Below are 22,870 nucleotides of genomic sequence, written 5' to 3' on the forward strand. Positions count from 1 at the left end.
TGAATGCTCTACACACAGTAAGCACTCAATAAATACGTTTGATTGCCTCCTCCCCATCTCTTTAAACTCTCCTACTCAATCTCCCATACTCAATCTCCTTCTAATTCTGTTGGATTTTCCTCCACATGAATTACTGGATCCACCCCTTCCTTTCCAGCTAGTGGCCACTGTATCATTCATTCATTCATTCATTCAATTGTATTTATTGAGCACTTATTATGTACTGAGCACTTTACTAAGCGCTTGGGAAGTACAAATCGGCAACATATAGAGATGATCCCTACCCAACAACGGGCTCACAGTCTAGAAGAGGGAGACAGACAACAAAGTATCAGTCACCCATCATATCATGACTCGACTACTATATCAACCTCCTCACTCATCTCTATGTTTCCAGTCTCTTCCCTCTCCAGTACTTACTTCATTAAGATGCTTGGATCCCTTTTCTAAAATGCCGTCCGGCACTTGTCTCTCTGCTGCTTAAAGACCTTCACTGGTTACTCATTCTTCTCCAACTCAAGCCCAAACTCCTCATCATTAGTTTCCAGCCACTACACCACTTCTCTCTCCCTTACCTGTCCACATTCTTCCCCCACAGGCCTCCAGTTTTGACTCTTCATTTCTCTCAAACTCACCTATTCATTGTGCCTCATTCTGGTCTCTACTGTTTCTAATCCCTTGTTTACACCCTTTCTACTTCCTGGAACTCTATCCTCTTTAAAGCTGCCAGACTACAGCTCTCTATGTCTTCCAAGCACTTCTGAAATCAAATCACTCTGATTAATTTTTCTTCTCCCTAGTTTTCTTACCTTCCCAACTACCTCCTCAGTACTTACCGATCTATCAATCATATTTATTGAATGCTTACTGTGTGCAGAGCACTGTACTAAGCACCTGGGAGCGTACAATATAACAATGTAACAGACACATTCATTGCTGTGCCACCTAACACTCCTCCATTTGTAGCACTTCTGTACAGATTAACTGAAACGCTATGTTAGTTAAGCAATTAAACATCCATATATCCATTTTTTTTTTCTGTCCTTCCTGGATTAAACTAATTCATTCAGTCAATCATATTTATTAACCGCTTACTGTGTGCAGAGCACTGTACTAAGCACTTGGGAAACTATAATTCAGCAATAAAGAGTGACAATTCCTGCCCACGTGAGCTCACAGTCTAGATGGGCATACTGTCTAGCAAGAGAGAAAACCACGCAATAGTTTATAGATGGCCACACACCAACAGCAAGGGTGCTCAGGATTAAAGGCAGTGGAGAAGAGGGTAAGGAGATTATTCAGAAAGGTCTGGGGTGATACCCTGGTTATCCATCTGGAAAACATTCTTGTTATTGCTTCTTATTTCTTTCCTTTCCTGGAAATGGCGGAAACCACCCCCTTCTTGGAATCTGTTCGCTTTCCAGAAAAATCCGTGGCCCACCGTGTTCATTGTGGTTTCGATCAATGTCCAAAATTGCCCAAGTGCATTAGTTAATAATAACAATAATAATAATGGTGTTTGTTAAGCGCTTACTATGTGGCAGGCACTGTATTAAGTGCTGGGGTAGATACAAGCAAATCGGGTTGGACACGTGTCCCACGTGGGGCTCCACAGTCTGAATCCCCATTTTACAGGTGAGGCAACTGAAGCACAGAGAAGTGAAGTGGCCTGCCCAAGGTCACACAGCAGACAAGTTGCGGAGCTGGAATTGGAACCCTTCCGAGTCCCAGGCCCATGCTCTGTTCACTATGCCATTTTGAAATTCTTCTAACATAGGCTCCCCAGTACAGTGCTCTGCACACAGTAAGTGCTCAATAAATATGATGGAATGAATAGTCTGTTCACTCATTCATTCAACTGTATTTATTGAGCACCTATTCTACATAGAGTACTGAAGTGGGAGGTTGGGAGATTCCAATTAGAGAAACAGACACTGTCCTTGTCTTCGAAGAGCTTACAGTCCAGTGGTTGACAATCCTTGAGGGCAGGATGGTGTCCAACAACTCTATTGTATTGAACTCTCCCAAGGACTTAGTCCATAGCTTTTCACCCAGGAAGTGTTAATAAATGACCTTGATTGATTGGCCGATTGATTGAGAGATGTACTGTTCTTGCAGATGTAAAACCTTAATCAATCTTGCCCTCGGGATTCAACTGACTCAGCTAAGGAAATCCATTGGAAACTCTCCTTCCTGGGAAAATGTGCTGGGATAGAAGGAGATAAAAGAAAGTTTATGTAAACGATGCAAAGCCTAATTTACCTCTCACAAATCAGTGTTCCATTATGTATCCATCATCACTCAGGCCCGTTTCTCTTTGGGCTGAATATGGATCGATAAACCACCCATGAATTTCAGGACAGTCAGTTTCACGTCACTTAAGGGACATCGCTTTAAACAAGTTGTGGGTGGCAATAAAGAGTAAGGAAATATCCTTGCACTGCAACTTTTAAGAGTCTCTAGTTTGGTTTATTTGTAAATCTGCATATTTCCTCTACGAAGAGCAATGTAAGCAATGTGTCAGGTATATCTCAGGATTTTAATTAATCTAACAGGAATTTTACCTATGGTCAGAGTTTTAATAGATCTTCTGCATTTGATCTTCCTCAAATCAGCCGTCCTTTAAGCTGTTTGTGGAAGAGCAGACCCTAATTACATGGGGATTTGGATCGTTCGGGAAAGGAAAAGATGGAAGGCTGTAGCTTTCTCCAGACTGTAAACTTTTTTTAAATGGTATTTGTTAAGTGCATACTATGTGCCAGGGGTTGTACTAAGTGCTGAGGTGGATACAAGCAAATAGGTTTGGACACAGTTCCTGTCCCACATGGGGCCCACAGTCTCAATCGCGATTTTACAGATGAGGTAACTGAGACACAGAGAAGTTAATTGATTTGCCCAAGATCACACAGCAGACAACTGTTGGAGCCAGAATTAGAACCCAGTTCCTCTAACTCCCAGGCCCATGCTTTATCCACCAGGCCATGCTGTTTCTCACCGTGGGCAGGGACTATGTCTACCAATTCTCTTATATTGTACACTTAGTATGCGCTCAATCAATCATATTTACTGAGCACCTACTCTGTGCAAAGTGCTTGGGAAAGTACAATATAACAGAATAGGGAGACACGTCCCCTGCCCATAATGAGCTTACAGCCTAGAGAACTCGATTGATTGATTGATTGATTGGAAATGAAAAATGGAGATCTTTGTCCTGTTCAGAGGAGCATGTGCTGGTGTTCACCAAGCCTGTGAGAAACGCACCACCTATAAATGAATTGGAAATGCAAACCCACCTTCTTCTCATTATGGCTCCTACTGCTGCTAAATACATACACCTCTCTCGTTCTGCCATTCTGCTCTGAAGTGAATGGGTAAGTGAGAGGGGATTGTGGGGTGAGATAAAGCCAACAGGAAAATGGGCTACTGAAAGATTCGGCCAAAGCATTGTGGCTATTTTTCAAATCCACAGCCTGGAAACTGAATGAAGGAAATTTGTTTCCCCTTCAGCTTTGGCTGATTTAAGGCAACACCTGTGGGTTCCAAATCTCTTTGTGTGCATGGGTGAAGTCTTCACAACTGTACGCAAGAAGAGACACGAGCTATTTTTTCTAGTGCAATTGAGCAGGTTAAACAACCCAGTGCTTTTAAACCTTACAGTGTAACAGCATTGGACTATCACAGTTATTTGAAACAGCGTGGCCTCATAGAAAGAGCACAGGTCTGGGATCCAGAGAACCTGGGTTCTAATTCCAGTTCCACCACTTGCCTGCTGTGTTACCTTGGACAGGAAACTGTTCATACCTGTTCGTACCTCAGTTACCTCATCTGTTCTCCCTCCTAATTAGACTGCAAACCTCGTGTGAAACAGGGATTGTATCTAACCTTATTATCATGTATCTATCCCAGTGCTTAGTATAGTGCTTGGCACACAGTGAGCATTGAACAAATACCAGAATTATCATTTTTGTCACCGAGACTGCTGGAAATGGCATAGGGGCTTCACGATCAGGAGACCACAGAGCAGGTAATAGAGGTTAGGGATTGTGTTTACCAACTCCCATTATACTGTACTATCCCAAGCACTTAGTACAGTGCTTTTCACACAGGAAGTGCTCCCGAAATTCCACTGATTGAAAATTGATCATAACCCTGCCAACAGTTGACGTAACAGTACAGATAGAAGATGTCTTATTAACCATCATCATCATTCATTCAATCATTTACTGAGTGCTTGCAGTGTGCAAAGCACTGTACTAAGCACTTGGGTGAGTACAATATAATAATTAACGGACACTTCCCTGCCTACAACGAGCTCATCATCATCTTCCCCGTTTGACAGGTCCTCTGACTCTTGGGCCACGCTCTTTCAACTAGGCCATGCTGCTTCTCGGGCGAAATGGAAAATTGCTTGCTGTATATCTTCCCTTTCTTCACACCCAGAAGCCTGGATGTGATTTCAACACCAGTAGCATCAGCTTCAAAACGGAACAACACTAGATATGAACCGCCAGCAAATGGCGTGTTAAATCCACGGCCGGCTCTAAAGTTGGGGTGGCGTTCCTTCAGTTCGGACTTGCATTTAATGAGTGGGGCTTCGTCATCATCATCATCATCATCAATCGTATTTATTGAGCGCTTACGATGTGCAGAGCACTGTACTAAGCGCTTGGGAAGTACAAATTGGCAACATATAGAGACAGTCCCTACCCAACAGTGGGCTCACAGTCTAAAAGGGGGAGACAGAGAACAAAACCAAACATGCTAACAAAATAAAATAAATAGGATAGATATGTACAAGTAAAATAAATAAATAAATAGAGTAATAAATACGTACAACCATATAAATATGTACAACCATATTCAGGTTATTTGAAAAGAGAAGACACATCTCCTACCCTCTTCACCGCTACAGGCTTCCCTGATCGTGGCTTTCTAGACTGGAAGCTCGTTATGGGCAGGGAGCTTATTTGATAATTCTGTTGTGGTGTATTCTTCTAAGCGCTCAGTACAGTGCTCTGCACATAGTATGCGCTCAATAAATATCCCTGGAGGTTTGCTGCCATCTAGTGGACTCTACGATGCTCTCCCCCCCACCTGCACACTACTATCCACACTGTGATTGATTATTATAATGTAAACAGTAGTCAAAATTCATTCAATCGTATTTATTGAGCGCTTACTGTGTGCAGAGCACTGTACTAAGCGCTTGGGAAGTACAAGTTGGCAACATATAGAGGCGGTCCCTACCCAACAGCGGGCTCACAGTCTAGAAGGGGGAGACAGACAACAAAACAAAACATATTAACAAAATAAAATAAATAGAATCAATATGTACAAGTAAAATAAATAGAGTAATAAATATGTACAAACATATATACATGTATACAGGTGCTGTGGGGAGGGGAAGGAGGTAAGGCGGTGGGATGGGGAAGGGGAGAGGAAGGAGGGGGCTCGGTGTGGGAAGGCCTCCTGGAGGAGGTGAGCTCTCAGTAGGGCTTTGAAGGGAGGAAGAGAGCTAGCTTGGCGGATGTGCGGAGGGAGGGCATTCCAGGCCAGGGGGAGGATGTGGGCCGGGGGTCGACTGCGGGACAGGCGAGAAAGAGGCAGGAGGATACCCTCTGCGAGCCTGATGAGAATTTCCGGCATCTTTATTACGGAAGAGTTGCCCATTTAATCAGGCCCAGTAAATGCGCCCGTGGATTCGTGACAAATTAATAATTTGATAATTGATCATATACGAAGAGTGTGACGAAGGAAAGATCTGTTTTAAAATGTACCACCGCCACCAGCAATTCTAAACAAATCAATCAATCGTATTTATTGAGTGCTTACTGTGTGCAGAGCACTGTACTAAGCGTTTGAATTTAACACTGAGATGCCTGGTTGACTCTGGCAGTCCCCTTGCAAGCCTGAAAATAGTACCTCTTTAATTAGTTTCAATAATTAGTGAAAACTCACCGAGCAGCATTTGAATCCTGCCTTAAAAGTTCAAGGAGCTTCCACGGGAAACTCAACTTTGCTTACTGTGTGCCTGCAGAGAAAAGAATTAGTTGAATGTCTTCTCATCTGTAATCTCCTGAAGCAGTGCAACTTGAAGGGTCTTTTTATTATGATGTATTAGGACATGGTGATTCTTCATTAGAAGGGAAACCATATAAATAAGCTAAGATCGCTGAACCATATCATACTGTGCTAAGTAATGAGATCTGCGAGTAGTGCAAACAGTGGGGCTTCACCCTATTACTTAAAAGAGTTTCAGTTGTTTCAGAGGAGACAGTCTCCATGGAATTGAACCAGGGATAGAGCTATAAAAGGGTCTTCTTATATTTAAGGAGCCAAGAAAGTTGATAGGTGCAGCATTGCTACCATCAATACTGTTATTATTAATTATTCATAATGATAAAATGAAAAATAGTGATGGAGTTTGATCCTGGTAAAGCCAGTGAAACTTGTCAGGTTGTTTTTCTGTTCTTTAATGATAATAATGATAATGATGGCATTTATTAAGCGCTTACTATGTGCAAAGCACTGTTCTAAGTGCTGGGGAGGTTACAAGGTGATCAGGTTGTCCCACGGGGGGCTCACAGTCTTAATCCCCATTTTCCAGAGGAGGGAACTGAGGCCCAGAGAAGTGAAGTGACTTGCCCAAAGTCACACAGCAGACAAGTGGCAGAGCCGGGATTTGAACCCGTGACCTCTGACTCCAAAGCCCGGGCTCTTTCCATTGAGCTACGCTGCTTCTCGCATTCTTTACTAAAGGAAAGGGCTGGAACTTAGTTGTGATTTTTTTTAATCTGCTTTGAAATATAATCTCGGGTGAGTTACTGAAGTGTTTGGATTCAGGGTGGTGATGACAAATGCAGAAAAATTTTAAGTGACAAGCAGTCTGGCCAAGTGAAAAGAATACATAGCCTGGAGTCAAGGGAAGTGGGTTCTAATCCTGGCTCTATCACTTGCCTGCTGTGTGAATTTGAGCATGTTACTTACCTTCTCTGTGCAACTGTTTTCTCATATGTACACTGGGAATTAAGTACCTGTTCTTCCATCCCCTTAGACCATGAGTCCCAAATAGTACAAGGACTGTGTCTTATCTGATTACCGTGTATCTATCCAAGCACTTAGTATAGTGCCTGGCATGTAGTAAAGGCTTTAGAAATGTCATAGTTCAATGAGCATTCTGCTTGAATCCAGAAAATAACCGTCTTGTGCCTTGAACATGTTTTTTCAGAATTGCACCTCCCCATCACACCCTCTGTGTGTCTGGATCGGCCCATGCAGCCCAGAAGGAATTCCAAAGGTCGTTTTTGGAAGACGGAGGTGTCCCGGGAGACCCGTTTGGTCCATGGCTGGCACCTGTGGAATTGGCCCAGCAACCCACACCCGTAAGATAATCCTATTCAATGGCCCTGCGACAGACTGTAGCCTCCAGAACAGTGAGCCGCAAAGCATTGCGAAGCAGCGTGCTCAGTGGAAAGAGCACGGGCTTTGGAGTCAGAAGTCATGGGTTCAAATCCCAGCTCCACCACTTGTCAGCTGTGCGAGTCACTTAGCTTCTCTGTGCCTCAGTTACCTCATTTGTAAAATGGGGATTAAGACTGTGAGCCGCCCCGTGGGACAACCTAATCACCTTGTAACCTCCCCAGCGCTTAGAACAGTGCTTTGCACATAGTAAGCGCTCAATAAATACCATCATCACCGTTATTAGTATTGTGCTCAGCCAGTGGGAGAAGGTGGGCGGAATCTGTTTGCTTCTCATCCTGAGAATGGTTTGGTAGGGGAAAGGGGATGAACTAGAAGAGGGAGACATAGGGCAGAGAAACAGCATGGGGTCAGAGGACCTGGGTTCTAATCCTGCCTTGGCCACTGTCCTGCTGTGTGACCTTGGGCAAGTCACTTAAATTCCCTCTACCTCAATTTCCCCTTCTGTAAAATGGGGGTTCAATACTTGTTCTCCCTTTTCTTTAGACAGTGTGCTCCATGTCGGGCAGAGACTGTGTCTGCCCTGATTTTCTAAATGCTGGGGTAGGTAGATATAAAGACTTGACACATAGATAATGCTTAACAAACCCCATTTTCATCATCATCATCATGTCCTGGAAAATCTACTAATAATTATAGACGGTTGTTTAGCGCTTACTATGTACCAGGCACTGAACTAAGTGTTGGGGTGGAAATAAGCAAATCGGGGTTGGACACGGCTCCTGTCCCACTTGGGGCTCACAATCTCAATCCCCATTTTATAGATGAGATAAATGAGGCACAGATAAGTGAAGTGACTTGCCCAAGGTCACACAGCGGACAAGTGGCAGAGCCCATGCTACCTCATTCCCTTCCCGTCTGTCTTCATTCATTCATTCAATCACATTTATTGAGTGCTTACTGTGTGCAAAACACTGTACTGAGCACTTGGGAGAGTATAATATAACAATAAACAAACACATTACCTTCCCACAACGCGTTTACAGTCTAAAGGGGATGCTTCTTGTCGTGTCCATTGTGTATGTAACAGAATAATAGCAATAACAATTGTGGTATTGCTTATTATATGCCAACCCTGGGGTAGATGTGATACAGGTAAGTCACTTCACTTCTCTGTGCCTCAATTCCCTCATCTGTAAAGTGGGGATTAAGACCGTGATCCCCACGTGGGACAACCTGATCACCTTGTATTCCCCCAGTGCTTAGAACAGTGCTTTGCACATAGTAAGCGCTTAACAAATGCCATTATTATTATTATTATTATCAGACACAGTCCCTTTTCCACATTGGGCTCACAGTTTATGGGGGAGGGAAAACAGATATTGAATCGCTATTTTACAGATGAGGCAACTGAAACACAGAGATGGTAAGTGACTTACCCAAGTTACAGAGCGGGTAAGCAGTAGACCTGGGATTAGAACCCAGTCCTGCGCTCTTTCCAGTAGGTCAGGCTGCTTCTCATGTATGCATACACACAAACATACATGCCTTTGTCAAGCACTTTCACTGTGCTTTGCAAAGCAATGGACCAAACTTTGGAGTGAAATCCAGCCATTTGTCAGCTGAGTGACTTCGGGCAAGTCACTTAACTTCTCTGTGCCTCAGTTACCTCATCTGTAAAATGGGGATTAAGACCGTGAGCCCCAGGTGGGATAACCGATTACCTTGTATCTACCCCAGCACTTAGAACAGTCATCATCAATCGTATTTATTGAGCGCTTACTATGTGCAGAGCACTTGGCCCATACATCGTAAGCGCTTAACAAATAACATTATTATTATTATGATTATTAAGGCACCATCCCCAGTCCAGCACAAAGCTCACTGTCTTATCAGGGGTAGGACAGAGATACATAGACGGGTGAGAATATCAATCAGAATATCAACAAATTAGTCAAATCATGCACCTTTCTACAGGTTGTACAGGGGTTCCCCTCCAACCCACTACTCCGGCAGAAAGTGGGCAATTCCCCTATTCATTTCATTTATTCAGTTGTATTTGTTGAGCGCTTACTGTGTGCAAAGCACTGCACCAAGCACATGGGAGAGTAGAATGATAAGGGGTGGAGAGAAAAGGGTTTCGCAGCCTTTTCTCAGCCCCTGCAGATGATGCAGGGACAGTATTGGGCCATGAAAATTCAGGTTCCAGAGAGGATCCATGTCCTTCCTGGAGAAAAGCTTAAGGCTCTGTGGACTTCCAGTCAATCAGTAGTATTTATTAAGCTCTCACCGTGTGCAGAACACTGAATAAGCGCTTCAAAGTGTGTAGTAGAACAGATGACTTCCGCAAAAGTTTCAGATGACATCATGACATTATGAGGTCATTTCTGGCAGGGAACATGTCTACCAACTCTGTTATATTGTACTCAAGAGCTTAGTACAGCATTCTGCACAGTAGCACTCAGTAAATACGATTGACTGATTGATTGATGGGGCACGACTAGAATAATGCATGTCAGGACCAGCTTCAGATCTTCAGCTTGGCCTAGTGGATAGAGCACAGGCCTGGGCGTCAGAAGGACTTGGGTTCTAATTCCAGCTCCGCCACTTGTCTGCTGTGTGGCCTTTGGCAAGTCACCTCACTTCTCTGTGCTTCGGTTACTTCATCTGTAAAATGGGGATTGAGTCTGTGACCCCCAAGTGGGGCAGGGATTGTGTCCAACCCGATTTGCTTAAGCGCTTCGTACAGTGCCCTGCACACAGTACGTGCTCAATAAATACAGTTGAATGAATTGAATGAACATTTGCCCCAGACTAGCCAAGTCAGTCAATCAGATTTATTAAGCGCTTACTCTGTGCAGAGCACTGTACTAAGCGCTTGGAAGAGTACAATACAGCAATAAACGGACACATTCCCTGTCCACAACGAATGCCCCTAGTGCTGTTAGTAGCCACCCTCCAGGCAAATAACCCCATCCCTTCATTAAACCTTTTCCCAAAGCTACTAGAGAGTAATAAAATGTACTGATTTATGTTTTCACCCTCTTTCTGTGCTGCTGATTTTCCCCAAAATTTCTCTCCCCTTTAACCCTTGCACATTCTATTCCTCTTCTCCCTCATCTCCCAGCAATAATAATAATATGTTTATGGTATTTGTTAAGCGCTTACTATGAGCCAGGCATTGTTCTAAGCACTGGGGCAGATACAGGCTAATCAGGTGGGACACATCTATGAGTTCCCAGTCTTAATTCCCATTTTGACAAATTGAGGCACAGACAAGTGAAGTGACTTGCCCAAGGTCACACAGCAGGCAAATGGCAGAACTGGGAGTAGAACCTAGGTCCTTCTGACTACTATACATGTGCTCTATCAACTAAACCATGCTGCTTCTGATAATGATAATGATAGCAATAATAGTAATAGTAATTGTGATATTTGTTAAGTCCTTCCTGTGTGCCAAGCACCATAGTAAGAATTGGGGTGGAGAGAGGATAATCCAGTTGGACACAGTCCCTGTTCCTAACAATAATAATAATAATAATGGATTTTGTTGAGCATTTACTATGTGCCAAGCACTGTTATAAACGCTGGGGGGGATGCAAGGTAATCAGGTTGTCCCACATGGTGCTCACAGTCTTAATCCCCATTTTTGAGATGAGGTAACTGAGGCCCAGAGAAGTTAAGTGACTTGCCCAAAGTCACACAGCTGGCAAGTGGCGGAGCGGGATTGGAACCCATGACTTCTGACTCCCAAGCCCGGGCTCTTTTCACTGAGCCACGCTGCTTCTCTAAAATACTCCACTACCAAGGGGCCCACAAAAATTGCCTTCCATCTCTCCATTACTCCTCTCCGTGGAAATCTTTAGTAAAAAGCAAAAGATTTATTCGCTTGGAAGAGAAGTGATGGGGCTTCATGGGGCTCAAAGTCAGTAGCAAGGAGAACAGACATTTCATCGCCATTTCACAGGTGAGGAAATTGAGGCACAGAGAAGTTGTGACTTCCCCAAGATCACACTGCAAGTGCTTCCACTTCTAATCTGGGATTAGAATCCAGGTTGTCTAATTCCCAGGGTCTTGCTAATTCCATTAGTCCACACTGTTTTCAGTAGAACGGTAAACAAAGAAAAAAAAAAAGAAAAATGTGATTGCCCAAAGTTTGAGAAGCAGTGGACTTGGCCAATTTAGACAAGATCCGCATCAGCTCCTAAAATAATCCCAAACTGGATTTATTGTTCTTCTTTTTCAGCAATCAAACCCCAGTCCCAGTTGTAGCTGAGGAGCCCTTTAAAGCCCGAGACCTTTCTGTGATCATTAAAGCATATGTCCTGGTGACCTCTTTAACGCCTCTGCGGGCATTTATTCACTCAACGGGAACCGTTTGGAATCCACCCAAGAAAAAACGCTTCTCTATAAAGGTAACACTTTTATTAATGCTTTTTTTTTTTTCCTGCTGGACAAAATTTGCTGGAGCTAGCTGAGTTCCTTTTCTATGACCTTTTATGATTATCAGCTCCCACTGAATAAAGAATAAACCCTTTTATTACTTCCAGCAGAGATTTTCATTTACAGGAACCGGGGACATGTTCAGAAATGAACTAGAAACAGTGTCCTTCGCTAGGTTACATAAAGAAGTACATTTTATTTTCCTTTCAACTCATCAATTTGTTCTATTCTTTGGCTGGTCACATCATCAACTCCCAGCCAGAGCAGAATATTTCTCTGTACCCTGCTTTTATGTTTTTCCATTTATTACCATTTCCTTTTTTTCCTTGTAATTTTTCAAGGCGATTACATGAATATCCTAAAATTCTTATGGCATTGGCTCAGTCTGCAGGAGGCACTTCTGTTCTAATGAACAACTCACATTCCTTATTGAGCCCCAGCTAGGTAGTAGTGATAACAATAATAATAATAATAATAATAATAATAATTTTGGTACTTGTTAAGCACTTGCTATGTGCCAAGCACTGTACTAAGTGCTGGGGTAGTTACAAGTCCCACATAGGGCTTACATTCTAAGTAGGAGGGAGAACGGGTATTGAATCCCCATTTTGCAGATGAGGGAATTGAGGTACATAGAAGTTAAGTGACTTGCCCAGTGTCACACACAAGGTATATGCGGAGCTGGGATTAGAACCCAAGTCCCCTGACTTCTAGACCCAAGTTCTTTCCAATAGGCCATGCTGTCTCCCAATAATAATGATAATATAATAGCATTTGTTAAGGGCGTACTATGTGTCAAGCACTGTTCTAATTGTTGGAGTAGATACAAATTAATCCAAATGGTCCCGACACACATGGGACTCAAGTCTAAGAAGGATGGAGAAAAGGTATCAGCCTGGTGTAAGAGAAAGGATAGAAAAGCTCTTGAGGGAGAAGGGAGGAGTGAAATAAATAATTATTCAGGCTTGGAAAAGGCAGTTGTCCAACCAAAATCATTTCTGTCTTTGTTGACACAAAAAACACATCTTATATGAGACATCTTCTTATATATGCAAGAGACTTTTTGATTTGGTGCTAGCGACTCTACTAAACAGCAGCAAAGACAGTGGGGAAGATGGGGATCCCTAAGAGGGGATCCTGGCTGAATCCTAAAGGCAGCAGCAGCTGTAAGAGTAAAGGCCTTGATATCTACAATTGCAAGTTCACACAGTTTCTACTTCATTTATGAGGGTTGTTGATTTTTCTACTTTTTGTCTCAAGCAGCTTTGCCCACCATCTCCAATGTCTTTCCAATAGATGACTTTGCCAATGGCTCCTCTCTATTAGGGTCTTTTTTCCTTAACTTTTATAGGTTGCTTCTTAAAGGGAAGGAAGAGTAGGTAATCATGTTTCCTTGAAGCTTGTCAGAAGAAAAAAGGGCCTGCAATTCTGGGCACTTATTTTAGGAAGAATGTACTAGAGCCGGAGAAGACCTCCAGGATAAGATTGCGGGGGATGGAGAAATTTCCACATGAGGACAGATTGAAGAGATTATGCCTCCTCATTGTTTACTAAATGGATTTTGGCCATGTGAAATTTGGAATTCCACAACTCAGTGCCTTGTTGAAGGTTGGATTCCTGTAGATGGTGTGTCTTGGGATGTTTTCCAAATTTCTCTTCAATGGAACATCTAAGATTTGTGCTTCCCAAGCGCTTAGTACAGTGCTCTGCACACAGTAAGCGCTCAATACAATTGAATGAATGAATGAATAAGAAGGATTTTGCAACCAACTCCAATTTCAAGGTGAAATTGATTCTCTGTGTTTCAGTGGGCTCAAAAAGCATTGAGTTTGTCTTTGGAATAGAGTTCCATGAGGAAGAAATCATCTACCTATGCAATCCATGGGTAGGTTTCTGTCTCACCATGTCCAGAGCTAATGTCTCTGAGTTAGTCATGAACAGAACAAGCTGACTGTATTACTGAGCACCAAGATCCCGTTGGATCACCTTGGATTTGTTGGAAGAAGTTTCTGGTGCAAAGGAAGAACGTTATGGTTTGTGGTTTGTCAAGTCCATTTTATATCTCTTCTCCACCATGGATAAAACATCTAGTTATTGTCTTGTCTTATGCCATTGAGTCATTTCCTACCCACAGTGACACCACGGGCACATCTCTCCCAGAACGCCCCACTCTCCATCTGCAATCGTTCTGGTAGTGTATCCATAGAGTTTTTTGGGCAAAAATACAAAAGTGGTTTACCATTGCCTCCTCTGCAGTAAACTTGAGTCTCTGACTTTGACTCTCTCCCATGCCTCTGCTGCCCAGCACAGGTGAGTTTTGACTTGTAGCAGATTGCCTTCCACTTGCTAGCCACTGCCCAAGCTAGGAATGGAATGGGTAGGGCTCTGTTTGACTCACCCTCCCCTAGCCGAGACTGGTAGAGTATTGGAAACTCTCCAGGTGAGATACTGAGAGGGGAAAACATCAAGGTAGGACTACGCTAATGAACAGAAACACTTTCCAGTGCTTTGCTTAGCTGAGAAGTGTGTTTTGTCTCATCAATGAGGATGAAACTCTTTGCCTCTGCCAAAGATTCAGTAGAAATTTGCGTGGGAGGATGAAAGGCATAACTGGACATAAGGAGGCATTGAGTCAGCCATAGAATTTTGGAGTTCATGAGGATTTCTCAAATAGGATGTGTGTTTCCATGTGTGTGTGTTTAACACACATGTACACATACCTGGTATGTAACTTGAGGTAAAAATGGACCTTTAATAATATACCAAGATTTTTAAATTTCACTTTTTGTAAGAAGTGAGTAGTTTGAATCTATTGTCTTTTATCCTGCAGTTTATAAATGAGCACTTCCCAAGAGTGATCTTTAGATATATTTCTGATAAGTGGGAAACAGGGCAACCAAATGGAAAGAGCACCAGAATGGGAGTCAGGTGAGCTGGGTTCTATTGCCATGTCCCCCACTTGCCTGCTGGGCGACCTTGGGTGAGTTATTAAACGTCTATGTCCCTCTTCCATTCATTCAATTGTATTTATTGAGCACTTACAGTGTGTAAAGCACTGTATTAAGTGCTTGGGAGAGTACACTATAACAATAAAAAGGCACATTCCCTGCCCACCGATGAGTTTACAGTCTAGAGACGACTTCCCACATTTATGAAATGGGAATGAATTCAACACCTCTTCTCCCAACTCTTTAGATGGTGAACCCCAAATAGGACAGGATCTGTGTCTGATCTGATTATCTTGTATCGACCCCAATGCCTGTTATGTGCTTGGCACGTATTAAGTGCTTTTCGATGCCACCATTATTGGTTTTTATTATTATAAATGCAATAAAAGGAGGCAGTACCCTGCATTTCTATGTCATATCTTCAGGATTAGGAATGGGAAAAACTAAGAACAAGCCATCTTCCCTCATGTGTGCGAAAATTCTCTAATGGAGACCTAAGCTAAAATAGCTCAGCTACTTGCAGTGTGGCTCTAAATCACCCAGACTCTGACGCTTCTGCTCTCTGCTGCTTCTTTGCCCTACATTCTTGCAAATCTCAGCCTTGCCATTGGAACAGGGATACATGTTCCGAGACCTAAGAAGGCTCCAGATGCAAGGAGCATAATATGGTTATTGATGACCTTCTTTCCTCCAAGAATACCTCAATCTATTCTGATCGGGAGGCTTGTCAGAAAGTCATAGTGCTGAAGTCGACCTGGTTTATTGTCAGCGTTTATGTCCGGATTCCAGCCAGGCACTGAGACGTCATTCATTCCCACAACCAGTGTGAACTTGAGTAAACTCTTAGGGAGCCTGTATAAAGTTACACAAGGGCCTCTGTCCAGGAAGAGTTCTCTTCCTGTTTTTCATTCTGAGGCTAAAATAGGAAGCTGTGGAGTATAATTCACTCAACGTCTTCTGGCCCTGAGGTTTGCACTCTGCTCCTTCTGCAAAAAGAAGGTGAGTCAAAATATGATTTGGGGACCTCTACAAAGAGTTGGAGTGCTCCGAAACCTGCTGAAATTTATACTTAAATGTAGTTATGGTAATATTTATTTAAAATTATAATTTTAAGTGGACTGAACATAATTGATATTTTAAGCACCCCCAGTATATTAAAACATCAATCCTATTCAATAAATCCCAATATGTGCTCTGCACACAGTAAGCACTCAATAAATACAATTGAATGAATATGCTATGACTGCACTTTTATTAATACTAATGATGGGGTATGATAATGGAAGTATGTGAGAATAAGTGCTAATAATAATAATTATTATTATGGTATTTGTTAAGTGCTTACTATTTTCCAGGCACTATTCTAAGAGCTGGAGTAGATACAAGAAAATTGGATTGGACACAATCCCTGTCCCACTCAGGGCTCACAGCCTCAATTGCCATTTTACAGATGAGGGAACTGAGGCACAGAGAAGTGAAGTGACTTGCCCAAGGTCTCTCAGCAGACAAGTGGTAGAGCCGGGATTAGAACCCATGACCTTCTAACTCCCAGCCCCGTGTTTTATCCACTAGGCCATGCTGCTTCCAATCTGTGTTTGAAGCATGTGCTTAATTTCATCCTCTTCATCATTGATAGTATTTATTGAGGGCTTGCTGGGGGCAGAGCACTGTACTAAGGACTTGGGGGAGTACAATGCAACAGAGTTGATAGACACTGTCCCTGCCCACAAGGAGCTTAAAGTCTAGTGAGGCAGACAGACACTAAAATATATAAATAATTTATAATATATCACATACATATGTACATAAATGCTGTAGGGTTGAGGGTAGGATGAATATACAAACATATAATTTCTCTTGAAGACAGTGATGGAACTTTTATGTATACAATGTATTACACAGAGAACTGACTAATAAATGGTATGTAAATGTCCCAAATGGTAAGCTGACTTCCAACACTGAAAAAGGTGGAAAGAACACTCCAGTAGGTCAGTACTCATATACAGAGGGAAAATGAATCCTTCAGAAACCCGTATTCTGGAAGAGGTGATGACTATGATGGGGAATTTCAGAGATCAATGGATAGGACCATGATTGAGCTGTCTCCTATCTTACCCCCTTCTGGCCCAAAGCATTTTAGCCTGCAAACTAACAGTTTTACCAAAGGATCTATCCCTGTTGGCTAATGACAGTGTGAAGAGGACAAGGAACTGGTCCTGGCTAGGCAAAAGAAGAACTAGGGGTAACCTGAAGTAAATCCAACACTCCGATCTCTTACAATCTGATTAAGCCTAGAACTGATTTGGGAATCCCGTTTCCCTCTTTGTCCCTCATTCCTTCCTATCAATCGATGATATTTATTGAGAACTTACTACATAGAGCACTGTACTAAGCGCTTGGGAAGGTACAATACAACAGAATTGGTAGACACATTAACTTCCCACATGGAGCTCACAGTCTAGAGGGGGAGATAGACAAAAATATAACATATAAAATAAATTAGGGATCTGTACCTAAGAGTTGTTTCCTCTCAGGGTCACACCTGGAGAGTTTCCAGTAAGTCACGACTAGAGGAGGGAGAGTCAAGCAGAAGCCTACCCATTCCATTTCTAGAGAAGCAGGGAAGAGGTGGCTTGGGAGCCAGAGGTCATGGGTTCTAATCCCGGCTCTGCCACTTGTCAGCTGTGTGACTTTGGGCAAGTCACTTAACTTCTCTGGGCCTCAGTTCCCTCATCTGTAAAATGGGGATTAAGACCGTGAGCCCCCTGTGGGACAACCTGATTACCTTGTATCTACCCCAGTGCTTAGAACAGTGCTTGGCACACAGTAAGCGCTTAACAAATACCATTATTATTATTAGTGAGTGGAAGGCAATGTGCTACAAGTCAAAACTCACCTGTGCTGGGCAGCAGTGGCATTGGAGAGAGTCAAAGGCAAAAATGTGTTTACTGCACGGAAGGAGGCAATGGTAAACCACTTCTGGATTCAAGAAAACTCTTTGGATATGCTACCAATACGATTGCAGATGGAAGTGGGGCGTTCCAGGAGAGATGTGTCTATGACATCGCTATGGGTTGGACCTGACTCAACAGCATAAGACAACAAGAACTTTAAGTGTTGTAGGGCTGAAGGTGGGGTGAGTATTAAATGCCTAAAGGGTACAGATCCAAGCATGTAGGGGATGCAGAAGGGAGAGGGAGAAGTGGGGAAAAGGCCTTAATTGGGGAAGATATCTTGGAGGAGATGCGATTCTAATAAGGGAGTTCTAGATCAGAGGGAGGACATGGCCAGAGGCACTAGAGGGACAAAATGTGTGGACTAGAGGTAAGGTAGGAGGGCGAGAGCTGACGAAGTGCAATGTGAGGAGTTTCTCTTTCATGCAGAGGTGGATGAGCAATCACTGGAGGTTAATAATAATGATGATCATTGTGGTATTTAAGTACTTCATTCAATCGTATTTATTGAGCACTTACTGTGTGCAGAGCACTGTACTAAGCACTTGGGAAGTACAAGTTGGCAACATATAGAGACGGTACCTACCCAACAACACTTTATGCCAAGAACTGTACTAAGGGCAGGGGTAGAAACTAGATAATGAGGTTAAAGATGGTCCCTGTCCCATATGGGGATCAGAGTCTGAAGGGGAGGGAGAATGGGTATTGAATCCCCATTTTACAGTAGAGGAAACTGAGGCCCAAAAAAGTTAAGTTGTTTACCCAAAGTGACATGGAAGACAAGTGGTGAAGCCAGGATTAGAAACCAGGTCCTATGAATCACAGGTCTATGCTCTTTCCATTAGGCCACACTGCTCCCCTACCTTTCTTAGCACCTTTTTCACCCTCCCCTCCACCTGTTATTATTCTCTCTGTCCTCTGGTATCCTTCTGGAGGAGTGAACTTTCTCACTTCCAAGAGTCATGAACAAAAAGGAATAAAAATCATTAACTTTGACAACAAGTCTCCACAAAGTGCCCTATAAATGCACTGTAATTCCCTCAAGGAAGAAAACAGGAAGCCTCTTCAAGAGTGATTTTCTTGGCAGTTACACGGTAACACCCAGTTCTCCTATTACCCAAGGATTGTGCTCCTGCCAAACCTCACATCCAGGAAAAACCATTTTCCTACTCCCCAGTCTGTCCCCATGCACACCAGCCCAAGCTGTTTCTGCAGTAATGCAGCAAACACAGCCCAAACAGGCCCACTTTCTTGCAGGAATATTTCCAAGCCCCTTATCAATCAATCAATCAGGGGTATTTATTGAGGCCTTGCTGTATGCAAAGCACTATACTAAACACTTGGGAAAGTACAATATGTAAGAGCTGGTAGACACGATCCCTGTCAATAAGGAGCTTGCAGTCCACAGGGGGAGATGAACAATGAAATAGATTAAAGAGAGGGGAAATAGTAGAGCAGTACTGTATTGTGGATCTGGGGAATATCCACCTATTGAAGAGTCCACAGCCAAGTGGGTAGTCAAGGCAGAGAGCAGGGCTAATAGTAGCTTTCTAGCCCAAATTCATTCATTCATTCAATCGTATTTATTGAGCGCTTACTGTGTTACAGTGCACTGTACTAAGCGCTTGGGAAGTACAAGTTGGCAATATATAGAGATGGTCCCTACCCAACAACGGGCTCACAGTCTAGAAGGGGGAGACAGACAACAAAACAAAACATGTGGACAGGTGTCAAGTCATCAGAATAAATAGAAGGAAAGCTAGATGTACATCATTAACAAAATGAATAGTAAATATGTGCAAGTAAAATAAATAGAGTAATAAATCTGTGCACACATATATACAGGTGCTGTGGGGAGGGGAAAGGAGGTAGGGTGGGGGGGGATGGGGAGGGGGAGAAGAAAGAGGGGGCTCAGTCTGGGAAGGCCTCCTGGAAGAGGTGAGCTCTCTAGGGTTTTGAAGGGAGGAAGACTTGGCGGATGTGCGGAGGGAGGGCATTCCAGGCCGGGGGGAGGACGTGGGCCGGGGGTCAACGGTGGGGCAGGCGAGAACAAGGCACAGTGAGGAGGTTAGTGGCGGAGGAGCGGAGGGTGCGGGCTGGGCTGTAGAAGGGAGGTGAGGTAGGAATGGGTGAGGTGATGGCGAGCCTTGAAGCTGAGAGTGAGTAGTTTTTGCCTGATACGTAGGTTGACTGGTAGCCACTGGATATTTCCCAAATAAGTATGGGAAACACACCCTGTGACAAAACTGGGTAGCTTCCTTCATTGGAATACATCTCTGAGGAAGGGCACAGCTGATGTACAACTTTTCATCTGTAGCACACCAAAAAATGGATTTTCTAGTTCATCATTAGAGCATAATTGACGTTTACTATTGTTCGGTTTCGTAATGTCAATTTCCGTAACGATCTTTAGAGTAGATCCTAAGACTTGCCCTGCTAAGGCCTTGAGAAAAATCATTTCTCCAGGACGTCCACTTGGATATGAAAGGATGAAATACCTGTGCTTCTTCAGGAAGAAAAGGGGACATAGTTGTTTTTGTGCTTGAGGCACTGTAAGTTTTAAATGAAATCTAGCTATTGCAGGAAAACAAGGAGGCAAGTGAAGAACTAGGATTCTGGGTGGAATTTTAGAGGCTCTCCTTACGGCCTTGCAAATAGAGTACAGTATTGCCCTCAAGTGTCCTCTCCAGACATTGCCTCTAAAACCAGCCTGAGAAACCCATCCTTGAAACAGAACGGATGCATTAGAAATATTTGTTTTTCATCTAATTTGATCATCTGTTCCCACGACAGAAAGTTTTAGGCTATGGAAGGAATTTGAATGGCGATAATTGGTCATTGCATTGGAAATGCAATGCAGAGAAGCAGCGTGGCTAGAGAAGCAGCGTGGCTCAGTGGAAAAAGCACGGGCTTTGGAGTCAGAGGTCATGGGTTCAAATCCCGGCTCCACCACTTGTCAACTGTGTGACTTTGGGCAAGTCACTTAACTTCTCTGGGCCTCAGTTCCCTCATCTGGAAAATGGGGATGAAGACTGTGAGCCCCACGTGGGACAACCTGATCACCTTGTAAATTCCCCAGCGCTTAGAACAGTGCTCTGCACATAGTAAGCGCTTAATAAATGCCATTATTATTATTATTATTATTAAATGGCTTTACCTCAAATTGAGTTTATGCTTCTTTCTATATTTGCCCATTTCTAGAGAAGCCTTTTCTTAAGATAATTGTTCTTCATTATAAGTATATTTTGGAATAGCAATGCCAGATTCATTTTCCTTTTTTAAGGACTTTCCAGAGCTAGGAATTATTTTTCCTCTTTCTCTGTTCTCCTCTCAGCCCTCTTTCCCCATTTTCATCCTGATTCCTCTATTACCATACTTTGATTTTGATCAGCCACAAAAGCCAAATATTGTCTGCTGATCTCCATAGCAGAGATGGAATTCTTTCTGTCCTGCCATGAATCAGTCAGAGGACCAACAGATCTTTACTTTGGGCAAGTCACTTGACTTCTCTGTGCCTCAGTTACCTCATCTGTAAAATGGGGATTAAGACTGTGAGCCCCCTGTGGGACAACCTGATCACCTTGTAACCTCCCCAGCGCTTAGAACAGTGCTTTGCACATAGTAAGTGCTTAATAAATGTCATTATTATTATTATTACTGAGAGCTGACCCAGGGGCATAGTAGTAGTAGTAATAGTTCCAGTAAGTGCTCAGTAAATACGCTTGATTGATAGTAATAATGGTATTTATTGCACTCCTGTTAAACACATACTCAGTGTTTCGGGACAGTTTACCCAAGGATTTTAGCTGCAATATAGCCAACAGTCCCAGGTAAATGCATGGCATACTGGCAAAACAGCTTTTTTCCCTGGAAGGAAGCCTGAGGAGTGAGTAGATTCTTTGTTCTAGAAACATTTGGGGTTTTCCCTTCATCTTTGTAGCTCTGAGGATGGACATCCAAGAGAGCAACTATCACATAGCGGGTTCTTCCAAGCATCTTGTTGCCACTGTCAGAAGAATATGATTGGATGAGCCTGACCTAGTAATGACATTACTAGTGGTACCACATATATTTAAAAAAATAACCAAAAAATATTATGGGGTGAATTTTATAAATATTTTCCATTTTGATTCCATTTTGATTCCATTTCTTAAGTACCACTAAATAGAAAGAATGAATGTGGGAAAGTTTCCAGGCGAAAGGCTCATATTTAACTTCAGTGGAAATAATGGGGCATGATCTAAAACTGGTGTTCTTTAGGGAAAATAAGCAATTGCAAATACCTACCGGATCAAGTGATTAAATCTTTACATGTTGACTTTTGTTGTTTTGTTGAATCAGCAACTTAATAGCATTCCAATTGATGAATCTGGAATGGATAATGCAGATTCCATATCCATTCACAGAGAACACCAAGGATGATAAGCTCAAGGTTCTGTCATTCCAAGCAAATAACTGAACATTTAAGCAGGTTTCAGCTTTGTGGGTAATAGAAGTTTGATCAATTTGCTAGCCTACGTGTGTGAGCATTCTAAATAAGAATTATTTGAGTGATTAAATCATCTTCAGCTTGGGTCCTGAATTCCCCAGGTTTAATAAATGGATCAAGACCTTGAGTTTTTTAAGTCAGACTAATGGAGGAAATGAGTCCTGTAACTGAAAGCAGAGCACTTATTTAAATAAGAGCTTTTGATGAAATGCTAAAGAAGAGCGAGAAAAGGCATACTAATTTTGCTTTAGCCAATTAATTTGGCTCTTTGGTAGCTTACCCGAAAATAAGTCAATTGTCAGGGAGCTAAAACCAATGATGAGACTATTTATATTCTTAGCTCATTTTGCTTAACAAGAACCCTGTTCTTGACCCATGTAATTTGACAGATTGTAAAGAAAAGTTCTTCATTATCCCAAAAGATTATTAGTCGAAGTAATCACTCAAGTTTTTTGGATTTATGTTTTAAAGGGGTAAACGTGAGGACACACACTCAGGAGTTTCACAAGTTTCTGGCCATGTCTTTGTAGGGCAAAAACATCATTTGTTTAAAGAAAAAAAAAGGCCTGAACCCGTAGGTTTTATTAGCATAAATGTTTGCAACCTCATTTTTAATC

The 22,870-nt window shown here is 42.7% G+C and overlaps 1 protein-coding gene and 2 non-coding genes across 3 annotated transcripts in view; 1 reads left to right on the plus strand and 2 right to left on the minus strand.

Annotated features, from left to right (window-relative positions):
• Nucleotides 1-22,870, plus strand: part of CPED1 (cadherin like and PC-esterase domain containing 1) — a 207,242-nt gene that overhangs the window by 65,227 nt on the left and 119,145 nt on the right. The window contains exons 6-7 of the mRNA XM_038753259.1: nucleotides 7,229-7,382; nucleotides 11,666-11,834. Of these exons, the coding sequence (XP_038609187.1) occupies nucleotides 7,229-7,382; nucleotides 11,666-11,834 (323 nt within the window). The remainder of the gene's footprint in view (nucleotides 1-7,228; nucleotides 7,383-11,665; nucleotides 11,835-22,870) is intronic.
• On the minus strand, nucleotides 11,216-11,327 carry LOC119933822. The gene has a single exon (XR_005452691.1). It is a non-coding gene; the product is annotated as a U5 spliceosomal RNA (small nuclear RNA).
• On the minus strand, nucleotides 14,183-14,320 carry LOC119933793. The gene has a single exon (XR_005452665.1). It is a non-coding gene; the product is annotated as a small nucleolar RNA SNORA7 (small nucleolar RNA).

The sequence above is a fragment of the Tachyglossus aculeatus genome, chromosome 10 (genome assembly GCF_015852505.1).
Source record: "Tachyglossus aculeatus isolate mTacAcu1 chromosome 10, mTacAcu1.pri, whole genome shotgun sequence".
Taxonomy (NCBI): Eukaryota; Metazoa; Chordata; class Mammalia; order Monotremata; family Tachyglossidae; genus Tachyglossus; species Tachyglossus aculeatus.